Genomic DNA, 13,387 nt, shown 5'->3' on the forward strand with positions numbered 1-13,387 from the left:
GCAGATTTATATCTGGGATAGGGCATGTCCTAGATCAACTTTTAATGTCAGTGTAAAAAAAAAAGCTATCAAGGCTATTTGCGTCCTACATTAAAAAACAGCCAGTATTTTCTTTATGGGCAAAATAATAATCTCATTTGCACCCCTTGCATTGTTACATGGTTTTGCCAAGGTTCAAAGTAACTCACTTTTCATCACTTTTTGCTTTACTTTCCTTAATGAATCAGGCCCACACTCTCATATAAACACGTTTTGTCTCCTATAAACTAATATCACAATCTTCATACATATCGCTATCAAAAGCATCACAGTATTATCTATGTATATGTATCTTTCAAAAAATCCTATATAGAAATATCCATATACACATCCACAGTGTTTTATAGTATCCATCACACAAATTCCAAAATCAATATTACTATATATACTCATATTGTAATATCACACAACACTACCACAACTACTGCATTATTAGACAGCTAAACTCCATGGGCCCGATTCATCAAGAGACGTAAACTTCGATTTTGTGCGTACAATTCACAAAATGGTTCTGCTTATGCCCAGAACCGGACCATATGCCAATGACCGCAGCCATGTTTAATTAATCTTCAAGCACATAGGACACAACGACAGTGTACAATTTTAGGGAGGGAACACAGTAGGGAAGGGTCGTTAGCCCATAGTCAATGTACAGAAAGGGTGTGCCAATCACGAGCGCACGCAGCTGCGTCTGATTCAAGCTCTGGGAATCTCTCAGATACTCATTTTCTCTCTTGCCCCAGCTACAGGACTATTTTAAGTGCCGATTACAAGTGATGACGGCTGTGTATGCATAGTATTACATGTGTTTGCAATCAAAAACAACTGTAAAAATGTATTTTATGTAGACATTCATAACATACTAATAAATGTATTTATTTGCGTTCTTTTGTGATTTAATACATCACATATGTATTGGACATATCCTGCAGTGCCTTGTCTAGTAGAGCTGAGCGGACCCAGACCCATGGGCGATCGATTCTAGACAAGCTGGTTGAGCTAATAGAGAGTTGAACTGTGTTTAGATTAGTACTAGAGATCGCTAAGGGAGAATTGGACTTTTGTTTGAATATTATTGCCATCTTGAAAAATAAATATAAAGCTATATACCAGAAATATGTTTGTCGATTGTCATCACAAGTATTGTCCTTATGGGATGTTAGTAAAGCCAGATTCCACTTCTCACTGAGCCAATCTGACAAAATGGAGATGTTAAATAGTCCTGTTGCAAGATATTGGTACACAGCAAGCACAAGTGTTGCAAGTGGCTACTGTTCAGGAAGAGACTATTCGGCTGCTGCAAACACAGGGGGACTTTTTAATACAGGCACAGCAGGACAAAGTGGTACAGCCCACTCTCACTTTTCAGAAACTGATACCAGCAGATAATATTGTGGTGTACCTGATAGCTTGTGAACGGGGTTCTAAGTGTGAAAATTGGCTGGCGGAGAGGAGAGCTGAGATTTTAGCTCCATGTTTGTACGGCAAAGAACAACAAGCTTACGTGGATTTAGATGACATGGAGGCACTGGACTATCGACACTTAAAACAAGATATTCTGGCTCTTATTGGAGCCATGGGTGCCAGTAGAGCTCATCAGTGCAACCAGTTAGGCCACAATTGTGTGGTTTAACTAAATTAATTTAGAAATGACTCCAACCAGAAAATAATTTAACATTGCAAGTAACCAAGCTCCTAGCAATAGATCAATTCACCCTAGATCTTGACAGAGCTATTTAGAGAGGGGTTAATCAAAACAACCTCTTAATGTTTAATGAAGTTTCCAAAATTGTGGAAGACTTGGAGCTATGCAGCTGATGAAAGAAATCTCTGGGGTTCCCGACTTCATTCAATACAGTGAAATCCTTCTTGATGCATTGAAAATGCACAAAAAAGTACATGTATGGGCATGTGGCTTTCAAATGTCCAGCAGGATTCATGCAGTTCAATGTAGTCCTGGTGAACATATGAAAAGTGCATTATATGCCCAATCATTGGCATAAGAGAATTAACAGGTCAACAGGTCCATTTAGTCTGCCTTTTTGTGCGTAATTTTTATTGGTAAGTGGGTGGTTTATTTATTTATATATAGTATAGATATATTCTTTTTGTACAATCTTTTCTATGTTCAACAAGGGATCCTCAGTGTAGGTGGGAAGACCTTGATTTAACCTAAACAGAATGGGATTTCAACAAGGAGCAGCGAGTTTAAATACAGGAAACTAACTATTCTGCTCATGCACCGACACTTATTGTAGGAAAGCAGACTTCCTATGACTAAAGAAGGTACTTACAATATACTGTATATCCAATGATAAAGTTATTATTTTTTCATTCTATAATTAATGGTTTTTGTTCCATTACATTCCTGACACTGCTTCAAGGAATTAACTTTTTAATTTGGGAAAAATTATCCAGTACTTATCCTAGGCAGCAAATTAAATCTTCTGGTTGAGTAAATGAATTAGAACTTTGTGTTACAGATCATTTCACAATTCCCTATCCATTTGTGTGGCATCTTTCATTGGTTAGGCCTCAATTTAAGTGAATGTGACAAATTAATATTTTTGAATGTACCAATGAAACCTGTAATCAATTGTATCCACAGTCCACCATTAAAAATCCACTGACTTTTGAAGGATATCCTGGTGTCAAGAAGGCCAGCAAAGAAGCTACTTCTCTCCAGGAAAAACATCAGGGACAGACATTCTGCAAATGGTACAGGTATTAGACTGCTGAGGACTGGGGTGAAGATAATTTTCTCTGATGAATCCCTTTACGATTGTTTGGGGCATCTGGAAAAACGCTTGTCTGGAGAAGGAAAGGTGAGCACTACCATCAGTCCTGTGTCATGCCAACAGTAAAGCATCCTGAGACCATTCATGTGTGGGTTTGCTTCTCAGCCAAGGAAGTGGGCTCACTCAGAATTTTGCCTACGTACGTACGTACGTACGTACGTACACACTGCAGCCTGCAGGATTGAAACAACGTCATTCCAGAGATGAAAGAGATTTTTAGACCGGTTTAAAAATCTTGTTCAATGATTCGATGGGCTATGGAATGACAATCTTTCATTGATGCAGCCTACACACTAATGTGATATCGGGCCAACCGGTTGTTTATTGTCTGATTGGGCCAATAATCGTCTAAAACACTGTAGTGTGTACGCAGCCTAGCTCAATCTATGGCTTTCCTCTCACCTCCTTCTCCTACTTTACATCATGATGTTGCTCCTCTCACATTCAGCTCTGTCCTCACTCAATAACAATTAACATTCCTAAAACTCTATGGGTCTGTCAATATTCAATATTCTACAACATAATCTATTAGCTCCCACTTAAAAATTTTGGACACCCAAACAAGTCATAAAGATAAAGATTGATTATCAAAGGATCCTAGATAAAAGCACCTTAAACACTAATTACAAGCACATTTAAAAAATAATCTTATGTCACAGTAGAAAATTATGTTATTATACAGTTACCTTGTAATTTTAGGACATTGTTGTTAACATTGTGAAGGACAACAAAAACATTTCAAGGTATGCCAAAGTTTCCCAGAGAAACCATTGCTTCATTGTGAAAGCCAATGTATAATGGATCATTGTCTAAGGGGAAGATTTACTAAGCAGCAATTTTTGGCAAATTGCATTCTATTCTGATCTTCGATGTGCAGTTTGTAAACCATGGGATTGACTGAGGGCCAAACTGCGCATCAATCGAACCAGTCGGGTCTAAAACCACAATTCAAATTTTTAGACCTTGCAGATATAGATGTCGTTCCATTTACTAAGTTACGGTTTGTCAAACCACATGGTAAACCGCAGCTTTTTAGTCCCCTAAAAAATATGTGGTTCTAACAGGCGAGATAGCTCAAACCCATGCTGATTGAGCTATCTTGAGTGTCAGAACGTGAAAAATAAATAAAGTAAAAACAAAAACACATCCATTCCTTTTTCGAAAAGCACAGTCTACCCTACACTGGGTTTGGTCCACAGGGATTCAAAAAATAATCAGGACCTAGCACCTAGAGAGTACCAGCCCAATGTTAAGTAGCACTGAGCCCCTCCTGGAACACCTTACTGGTGGGTACCAGTGTAATACTACAGCATACACATGTGCACCAGTACATATATGACACAAGAGCATGCACTACAAGTGTTGCCACCATCCCAAATTAAATAAAGAATAGTAATAAAATAAATCAATCATGGTGCCTCTGTAGTATAATAAATTAATCATAGTTCCTTGTTGTATAATAAAGCAATCATAGGGCTCCTGTAGTATTATAAAGCACCCATAGAGGCCCTGTAGAAAAATAAAGTGAAAATATTGTAACCATAGTATAAGAAAACAATCATTGTGCCCCCAATAGGTTGTCTAAAAGTAATACTGCCCCAGTACTTTGAAATTAAATATTAAAAAAATATTTATCACTCCTGTACACTGCTGACACTGCTGTACAAGACCACTCCTGATTGGCTGTCCATCTATTAAGCTTGATTCATTTTGCGTCAGGTGCTTTTCAGGAGCTGTGCATTTGATCCATAGGGATTTTTTTTATTTCCCATATGGATTACATTGGACCAGGAAAGGAAGAAGATTTTACGTAAGTATTTATTAAGGAGGCACCATTTAATTATAAAATATGGGACCATAACAATGTATTAATTAAGGTGTAAATAGTAATTTATGAAACCAGGGGTACTAATATTTTAATAAAACTGCTCTTTAGTAAATCTTCTCCCAATCCTTTCCTTTACTGACATTCCATGCTTAGCAGATTTTCAGTTTGCCTGGGAGGAATGTAAATTGTAGATTGTATAATTGCTATAACAGCACTTCTAATAACAGAGGGTAATCATGTAGGACACAATGTGCTAGGCAATCATATCTGCTAACACAGAGGTGCCCAAACTAAGTCATCAAGAGCTACCAACATTTCATGTTTTCAGGATTTCTTTAATCATGCACAGGTGAGTTCATCTATTTGGCTTGGTCAGTAATTATCCTACCTGTTTCTACAGGCAGAACTCCTGAAAACAAGACCTTTTGGTAGCTCTTGAGGACTGGTTTTGAGCCAATCAGATACTTCTACTAAAGTAGAAAAACAAAAGAAAAACAATATTTAAAGAAGATAATAATGTATTGAATATATCTGAATAAATGATAACACACTATTAAGGTGTTTTTAGTCAAAAGTATGAGTTGAACTTAGCTGATCAGTCATGCATATATAATCAAGAAACAGGTATATTGCAATTATCCATCGTTCTAGCAATGTGTAGCAGTCAGTGACTACAAGACACACCTGTGTATATGGAATTCCTCATAGAGAGATATTGTTACTTTTTTTACTGTTTTAATACTTTGGGCAAATACATCATTCATTAAACCCATAATCATCACTCATTCAATATTCACATAAATATGAATAAATAACTATATTTTATGTGTTGTCCCTGAATATTAAAAACACATAATTTCCAACGAGCCTATCTACAACCAGTTATTCCCAGGTTCGAGGGTGCAAATATTTGACATTTATTGAATCTCACCATAACCTATTACCAAACAACATGTAATAGCAGACAACACAGGTGACACAAGGAATAATGATTTGACATTAGGAATATAGACTTTTAATTGAAACGTATTACCACAGTGACACTGCCATTGCCAAAGCATCACAAAATTGTTTTACTTAAGAAAATACCTAGATATTTATTCAATGGGGTAAATTCAAATATGCTATAGGTGTGCTTAAATTAAATTACAACCTTAAAGTAAACTGTAGACTATGCTATCAGATAGTGAACTGTGTAGTAAATCCATTATAATATATTCTGTATAAATAGATTTTCTAACACTACAGATGACCACATCTTTAGCAATTTGGTTAATCAAGATACTATTTTCTATCTTAGTATAAATTCACTTGTCAATCGTTGTTGCTTATCAAGCAAAATAAATGAATTCCAAGTGGTAATTGAGGAATAAATGTGACTTTACAAAATATTTATTCATTTGTTGTTATTGTTGTACATTTTTTAATAAAATTTGTTTCTCCACATTACATTTTAAACATCTTATTAAATTACCACCAATTGTGAAGTTGAAGTTGTTGTTTTTGGTTCCTTGGTACTCTAAAGTAAAATGTAGCTATGGACTGCAATGAAACTGAATGGGTAGTTTCTGAACATACATAGGACCTCATTTAGAGTCGGACGCAAAATCCATTTTAGGCGCATCTAACCAAAAAACACTATCACGCATGAGCAGAAAGCACCAAATCCGCCTGCATCTTGGACGCAATTAACACTTGCGACAGCTTGCGACTCACTACGAGAGAATGGGAGGAACATGGAATTGTGAAGGCGTGACCATGTAAATACATCCTAGTCGCAGTGAGGCGAAGACGCAACACACGTCAAAACAGGGCTAAAGCTGTGCGGCAGGAATTAGGTGGCGCAAGCGTTAGCTAGCTGCAGGAACTGCTCGATAGGGTATTAAGAGTGGGACGTAAATGGGGTTGCTTGCCACTCGTAATACCCTACCAAGCTGTGGCACACTCCCACTCCTACACTTATTAAACAGACTTTGCGTCCGACTCTAAATGAGGTCCATAATGTGTTTCCCCAGCACATTTGCATTCTGCGATGTTTTGCAGGAATGCTCCTGTTTTTGTTTCGTTGTATCAACATTAAGGTGTCTTCCCATGGCATCTTTAATGGGGAATGCTGGGTAGATCGGGATGCTCCTAGCTAAATGCGGGCTGGGCATATGAATGCACATTGAAATGTGCCCACGCACAAACTTGAGACTTAGTTTAGCAGAACTGAGTATTTAACAGAGAATAGGGGAGAACAGGTGTTTCCCAGTTATATGGTGAAACTTTTTGTTCCCCGTAAAAGAACAGTTTTTATTATAGGTGCTCAGGAAGTGATGGCAATCAGGAGTCATCCAATGATTTCAATGGAAATGCTTTTTATCCAACCAGCTGGGTTTAATCCTGATATGCACATTTATAAGCTAACAAATGCCAATAAATATTTAAACACATACAAGATACACATGTGATATAGAAATCCTGTATTCCCCTCTCATTCCCATGATTAATTTAAGACACAATTGAGGCTTGAATGAGCAGTATTTTACAAGAAATTTAAGTAAGAAGTCGTTTACCATGCTCATTTACAGTTGGGGCGGAAATCCTACAAAATTGGGGGAAGACTGATTGATTGAAGGCAGTACCGAAAACCAGAATGTTGGCATGCATCTATGTATGGTTTAAGTTGATAAATAGGTGCAATTGTGTAAATAGAAGTTATTTGCGGTATTCCATCCTTACACGTTAGTGCATCTACTGGCCAAAATAACGTGACCATTAGTAGAAAGATTGGTTCATTTTATCGAAAGCTTTTACACAAAGCTTCTCTTTTACAATGGAGTAGTAAATATCCATGTTCCACTCACAAAAGAGAGTCATACAAAACATTTCTGTATTGTGTTTTTCCTTGTAGAGGAACTTGAGGGGTATTTGACTATTTTTTGGAACAAACCTAATATTTTTTTTCTCAAACATATATCCATAATAGAGGATACCCCAAATTAATTGCTGTTACTGTAAAAACCCCTTCCAATGCTGCTATTAAATCCTGAAGCCCAGATCGTGATTATGTCACAGACTTCATAATCAGAGCTTTTAGGTCAAAATAAATGATGAACATTTGAACCTTTGAGAAATTTTATTTTGTCAATCATCAGTTTAAAATATGTATTGCACAGGGGTGAAGGTAGTACATTTTAATAAATAAGTATAAAATTCTGCAAATAAAAGCATTTAGCGGTGCACTGTCAACTGTCCAGCACTTGATACATTTAAAGCCCTGCCAAATATAATTCCTTCTTACCTCCACCATTCTTGTAGCAAAGATAAGGGAATCTCCAAACATTTCCAAGCCCAATAATTTCCCCTGCCACAGACAGCACAAATTCCACCTTATTGTTCCAGTGACCCCTTTCATTTACTTTCTTGTCATTGCTGTGTACCAGGTTGGAACTTGAGGCTTCAGCATCCAGGGTATCCTCAGGTTTGCCATTAATTACAGGAATTGTCTTTTCAGCTGTCATGATTCTTTCTCAATCTGTCAATGAAACATATGTACACTGATCATTATGGCAAAATAGTCTCTGATATATCAGAATCAGACCCCTTAAACAGTAGACCTCACACTTATTTCAGAAATAATTCAATTTAAAGTCACTGGAGTTGTTTATATGCCAACTAATTGTAATCCAGTTCAATTGTTCCAGTTACAAAACTGTTGTTTCAGCTGTTTTGCATCTAATGTTGTTTATAATGATGCAAGTGATAAGTCACAATGAATGCAATTTTATTGTGTATATAGTTTGTTTACCTATGTTACTACACTAAGTGGTTCCCAAGCAGAAAATGTGGCACTGAATGTCTCTCTACTATCTTGTGTAAATGACAGGCACAAGTTTACAGAAAAAAGCTATGTCATGTTGTTCATAGCTTTCCATACAAAATACTAGACGACATCATTTCGATGTCCATACATGTCACATGCTACGAGGATGAGTTTATGTTTATAGATTTTCTTTGCTGGTCTCGTGATCTTGAATATCTAAGGATCGTTATAACAACATGCTGATCTTCAGGCATTTAAACTGATATAAACATTGCAAAAAATAGATATATAAGCAATCTTACCCTAATGTTTTTTTTTCAGTGTGATGATAACAGTGGATGGTAGTAGGGATGTTCCTGTTCCCGTTACCCATAAAATGGATAATTTGCAAATGTTCTGTCTTTGCAGGAGTGATCTGATGGCAGCCTCCTCCTGCATACTCCCCCTCCTCTTCCTCCCCCCTCTCCCAGACTATCCATCTCACTCAGTAGCTCTCTTATCCAAGAATTACATCTAAGGTGCACAATGATTAAGCACCAAAAAAAACCTTTTTTTTTTTTTCAGGCGCACAGTTTACTACAGTGCTGTTTAAATCTCATTACAATACATGTGCAATCACAATTATTGAGATGTGTTGTATGTGGTGAGCATATCGTACCCAAACAAAATGTTGTACACTTAATGTGTAGGCTGCACAACTAGTTTAATACATTGATTAAAAGAGAGACATATATAAAGACTGGCCGTATAGACCAAAATGTATATTTATAGCACCTGAAATTATAAGAATTATTTTAAGGATAGTTAATATATATATTGTGGCCATATTTTTCACACAAGTCATTTATCTGCATGATAACAATCATTATCTACATTTGCTGTCTGGAAAAATGAATAAAATGTTGGTGAGATAATAGACCGAAGTAGTTGTCACCATTGCAATCTTAGGGGCATATTCAATTAGCTCGCGATTACGCGCGGCTGCACAAGTCCTGTTACCGTAACATTGCGGATTTCTGTGCGCACCCCATAGGGTTGTGAAAGGAAATCCGAGATGTTGCGGTACTGTATAGTCACTTTACATGCACAGCCGCGCGTAGTCGCGAGCGCTGGATCTAATTGAATATGCCCCTTACAGTTTCTTACACCAGTTATCTTAAAAAAACATAAAACACTAAAAAGAAACATTAAGTGACATAGGATGTTTTATCCAGTAAACAATTATCTAGAAAGTTCCAAAACTAGAATTGGTTCTTCATTCTATCTTTTTTTCTTGTTCAATTCAATTTCTGGAGCACACGTTGTGACAAAATTATATTTCACTTTGAACTTTGGTCAAAAAATGTGTTTAACTGATTTTTTAAATTTATTTTTCTGGATTATTCATTCACCACATTGTAGTGTCACACAATTACATATTAGTACCTTAAATACCCCCAAATGTGCATTCTGTATTATTGCCCTAAAACCATTAGCAGTAAGCAATCTCAAAAACACACAATGTCTTTGTACGACTAATAAATAATACTGCTAATTATCAAGTTGTTCCTTATTGTTATTGTGATATAATCACCTGTCTTGGGATATTGTGTATGTTTTGAGAAGAAACCTTTTGCATTTGCTTAACGTCATTTTATGTACTCAATAAACAGACCCCACACATGTTTGTGTCATCATTCAAATTGAACATCATTCAAAATAATGTGGCAGGACACGTTGTTCTGGTAAACCTGTAACACATGGATTAGTAAAAGTATCATACTAACATTGGATTGTTATATAAATAAATGCCCTGCACAGCCTACATGGCCCCATCAAAAGATTGCTATGGGACCTCCAGAGTAGTAACTACAACTCTGATACCTCACCCAAAAATAATGAAACTCTTAGTCCCATGCTTGATGCACCATACCCCAATGTGAAAAAAAACAAGTTTCAATAAATCATCCTCATTTCAAATTAATAATGAGAAAAGAAGAATGAAGACAAAACACTATGTGTGTTAGAGACTTTTCATGCATCCCACCTATATGAAATAATATAAATAAATTAATGATTAAATGTATATAACATGTAAGTCATAATAAATATCTAATATCGACCCTTTACAGACTGAAGGTTTCCCATGGCCAACGTCAAGTCCCACACAAACTAATCTGGGACTGGGACATGCGGGAGACCTTGGACCCTGGCAGGTGGACCAAAAGCTCCAAAGAGTAAATTCACCCTAATTGCTTTATAAATGGTGTTTGGTCCTTTCAATAATTTTTCTCCAAGTATCTGATGATCGTTGGGGAGGATGTGAACACGAGGGTTCCTTGTTTCATGCATGGGGCTATGTCTATAACTGGCCAAATACCGGAAAGAGGTTCTTAACCTAATTCTGGAAGTAACAGGCACCAGACTACAGATGTGTCTGTCTTAGTCCCTCTTTTCTCAAGACATTCTGTCACACACCAGACGTTTGGTTTCCATACACGAAGCCCGGGTGGCTTACCTGCTCCCCGCTGACCACCGCTCTCCGTCCTTGCCGTCCGCCAACTTCTCGCAGACACAATCTCCTTATTCCTTCTGCTGCTCCCTCATTCGCTGGCAAATTTGGCTCCCGTTGTAAAAGGCACTTCCTCCAGCATCTCAGCTCCTGTTCTTTTGGTCACCTACCCCTAGGTGCTAGACGTGGCTCATGACATCTCCTGCTGAATTTCCAACTTTCCTGTAATACACCTGCCGTCCGCAGACTATTGCACCTCCTGTGTATTCTCCACCATTCCAATGGTAAACCAGCTGTTCGCAGACTATTGCACCTCCTGTGTCATCTCTACCATTCCAGTGACATATCTACCATCTGCAGAGTATTACACTTCCTGTGTCATCACCATACCAGTGGTAAACCTGCTGCCAGCAGACTATTACATTTAATGTGTTATCTCCACCATTCCAGTGGTATATCTACCGTCCACAGATCACCTTGCCTCCTGTGTCTTCAACCAGCTAGCACTGCCATCCGTGCTGTACTACTCCTTGTTTAAGCAACTTCCCTTAAAGGTCTCGCCTGGTACTTCTAGTGAGGGCCGTGACCTGTGGAGCAGACGCAGCTAAGACCAAACCACCTTGCGGCGGTCCCTAGTGAAAACCATCTGCCCATTAGATTCCACGCCTCATTGGAAGTAGTGCTAAACTGGGCAGACCAAGGATCCAATTCCAGAAATACAGAGGACACATTCCAGGTATACAGAAAAACACAATGGTGTTCGTTACTCATATCTTAGAGGCAGTTAGATGCCTAATTGTAAACTCTTGGAAATAGGGAGACCTACCGCTTCTCACTTTGGTTATAAATAAAGGTGGTTGTAAATAAAGTCTGGCAGACCCACCATCCTGGGGATATAACCAATATAAGCCTCCAAATAAACTTCATTGCATTTGGGAACCCTGGACCACTTACTAGACATTAACTCCTTTCTAACATAACATCAGATCTGGGCTTTATACTGACCTCTTTCTGTTCTGTACTAACTACCTCTCTTGCCCTTCCTCTCTCCCCACTAAAAAAGCATCTAGTCAAAGCAATCCCAGTAATCTCTAGATCGGCAAGCTTGAACTTTATGTATGTCAACTGTTATTGCATGATAATTATGTTTCAATATGTATATTTTTAGTTACTGGACATATAAGAACATATTGTCGATGATATTTATTTACTGCTCAGCTTTCCCTTCCCCTGGGTAAATGCTTTTCTGTATCCTTTTCCTTATTCCTGACCAACTCTTATTACAAAAATAATTTTAATGTATACAGATGTATGGTGATATGCAACGTGCCTCCCTCCTCTCCCACACACTCCCCTGCTTCCTTATGCCAGCTATATATGACTTATCTACAAATCTAGTCATTCAAATGAAACAAAATAGGAAAAACACAAAATAAAATAGGACATTATAGACTGGACAATATGAACAGAAAAACTGAACAGGGTACACAAACAGGAAAAAGGATGATTTTATCTAATCAGGAAAAAACAATGAGGGTGCATTAACAGAGGGTGGACTAGCATACATTTAGAGGAAATAGATATGGTACATAAACAGGAAAAAATGGTCCAGTGAATATGAACAGTAAAACACACTAAGGTGCACAAACAGAAACATAGAGTAGTGTGCATGTACAAAAATCTAATCAAGGTACATAAATAGGACAATGGACTACAGTACATGAACAGGAAACTGGACCCAGGTACATGAGCAGGACAACGGATCAGAGTACATAAACAAAGCAATGGACTAGAGTACATCAACAGAAAAACTAACCAGCATACATGGACGTGACAATGGACCCAGGTACATGAACAGGACAATGGATCTGGGTACATAAATAAGACAATGGACTAGAGTACATGAACAGATAAATGAACCAGTGTACATGGACATGACAATGGACCAAGATACATGAACAGCACAATGGATCAGAGTATATAAACAAAACAGGGGTGCAGATTTTAACCGACTATTGAGTTTTTCAAATGTACAAGTACTCCTTTGGAGATTGAGACTTCACTTTAAAAACAGGCTTGAAACTTGAGACAGTTGACAACTAGGTATAAAACCAAGGTAAAAAAACAGGACTGTGAGCAGATCTGTTCTCTCATTTGTTGAACATGTATGGGAAGAGGAATGATAAGACAGGCCTAAACAAAACAGAGGGTTGTGGGATTGTTGCTGACTTCTTTTGAAAAAACAACACATATTAATATTATTTCTAACCTATCTACTTGTCAGCTTTCTTTTTCAGTTGAAAAGTATCTAGTGAGTTTGGAGAAACAGTAATCTAAGTTCTCACTCTACCTTCCTTCTATAATCTCCACAATGGAACTTGGCAGGCAGCAAGGGTTATTATCACTAGAGATGCTCAGTCTCG

General features: G+C 37.6%; 1 protein-coding gene across 1 annotated transcript in view; it reads right to left on the reverse strand.

Annotated features, from left to right (window-relative positions):
• The window catches only part of SLC6A11 (solute carrier family 6 member 11), a 155,304-nt gene extending 146,397 nt beyond the window's left edge, over positions 1–8,907 (reverse strand). The window contains exons 1-2 of the mRNA XM_075183181.1: positions 8,776–8,907; positions 7,952–8,185 (exon numbers count right to left, since the gene is read on the reverse strand). Coding sequence (XP_075039282.1) covers positions 7,952–8,171 — 220 coding nt within the window. The 5' untranslated portion in view covers positions 8,172–8,185; positions 8,776–8,907. The remainder of the gene's footprint in view (positions 1–7,951; positions 8,186–8,775) is intronic.
• Between the last annotated feature and the right edge of the window lie 4,480 nt (positions 8,908–13,387).

Source organism: Mixophyes fleayi, chromosome 8, assembly GCF_038048845.1.
Source record: "Mixophyes fleayi isolate aMixFle1 chromosome 8, aMixFle1.hap1, whole genome shotgun sequence".
In the NCBI taxonomy this organism is placed as follows: Eukaryota; Metazoa; Chordata; class Amphibia; order Anura; family Limnodynastidae; genus Mixophyes; species Mixophyes fleayi.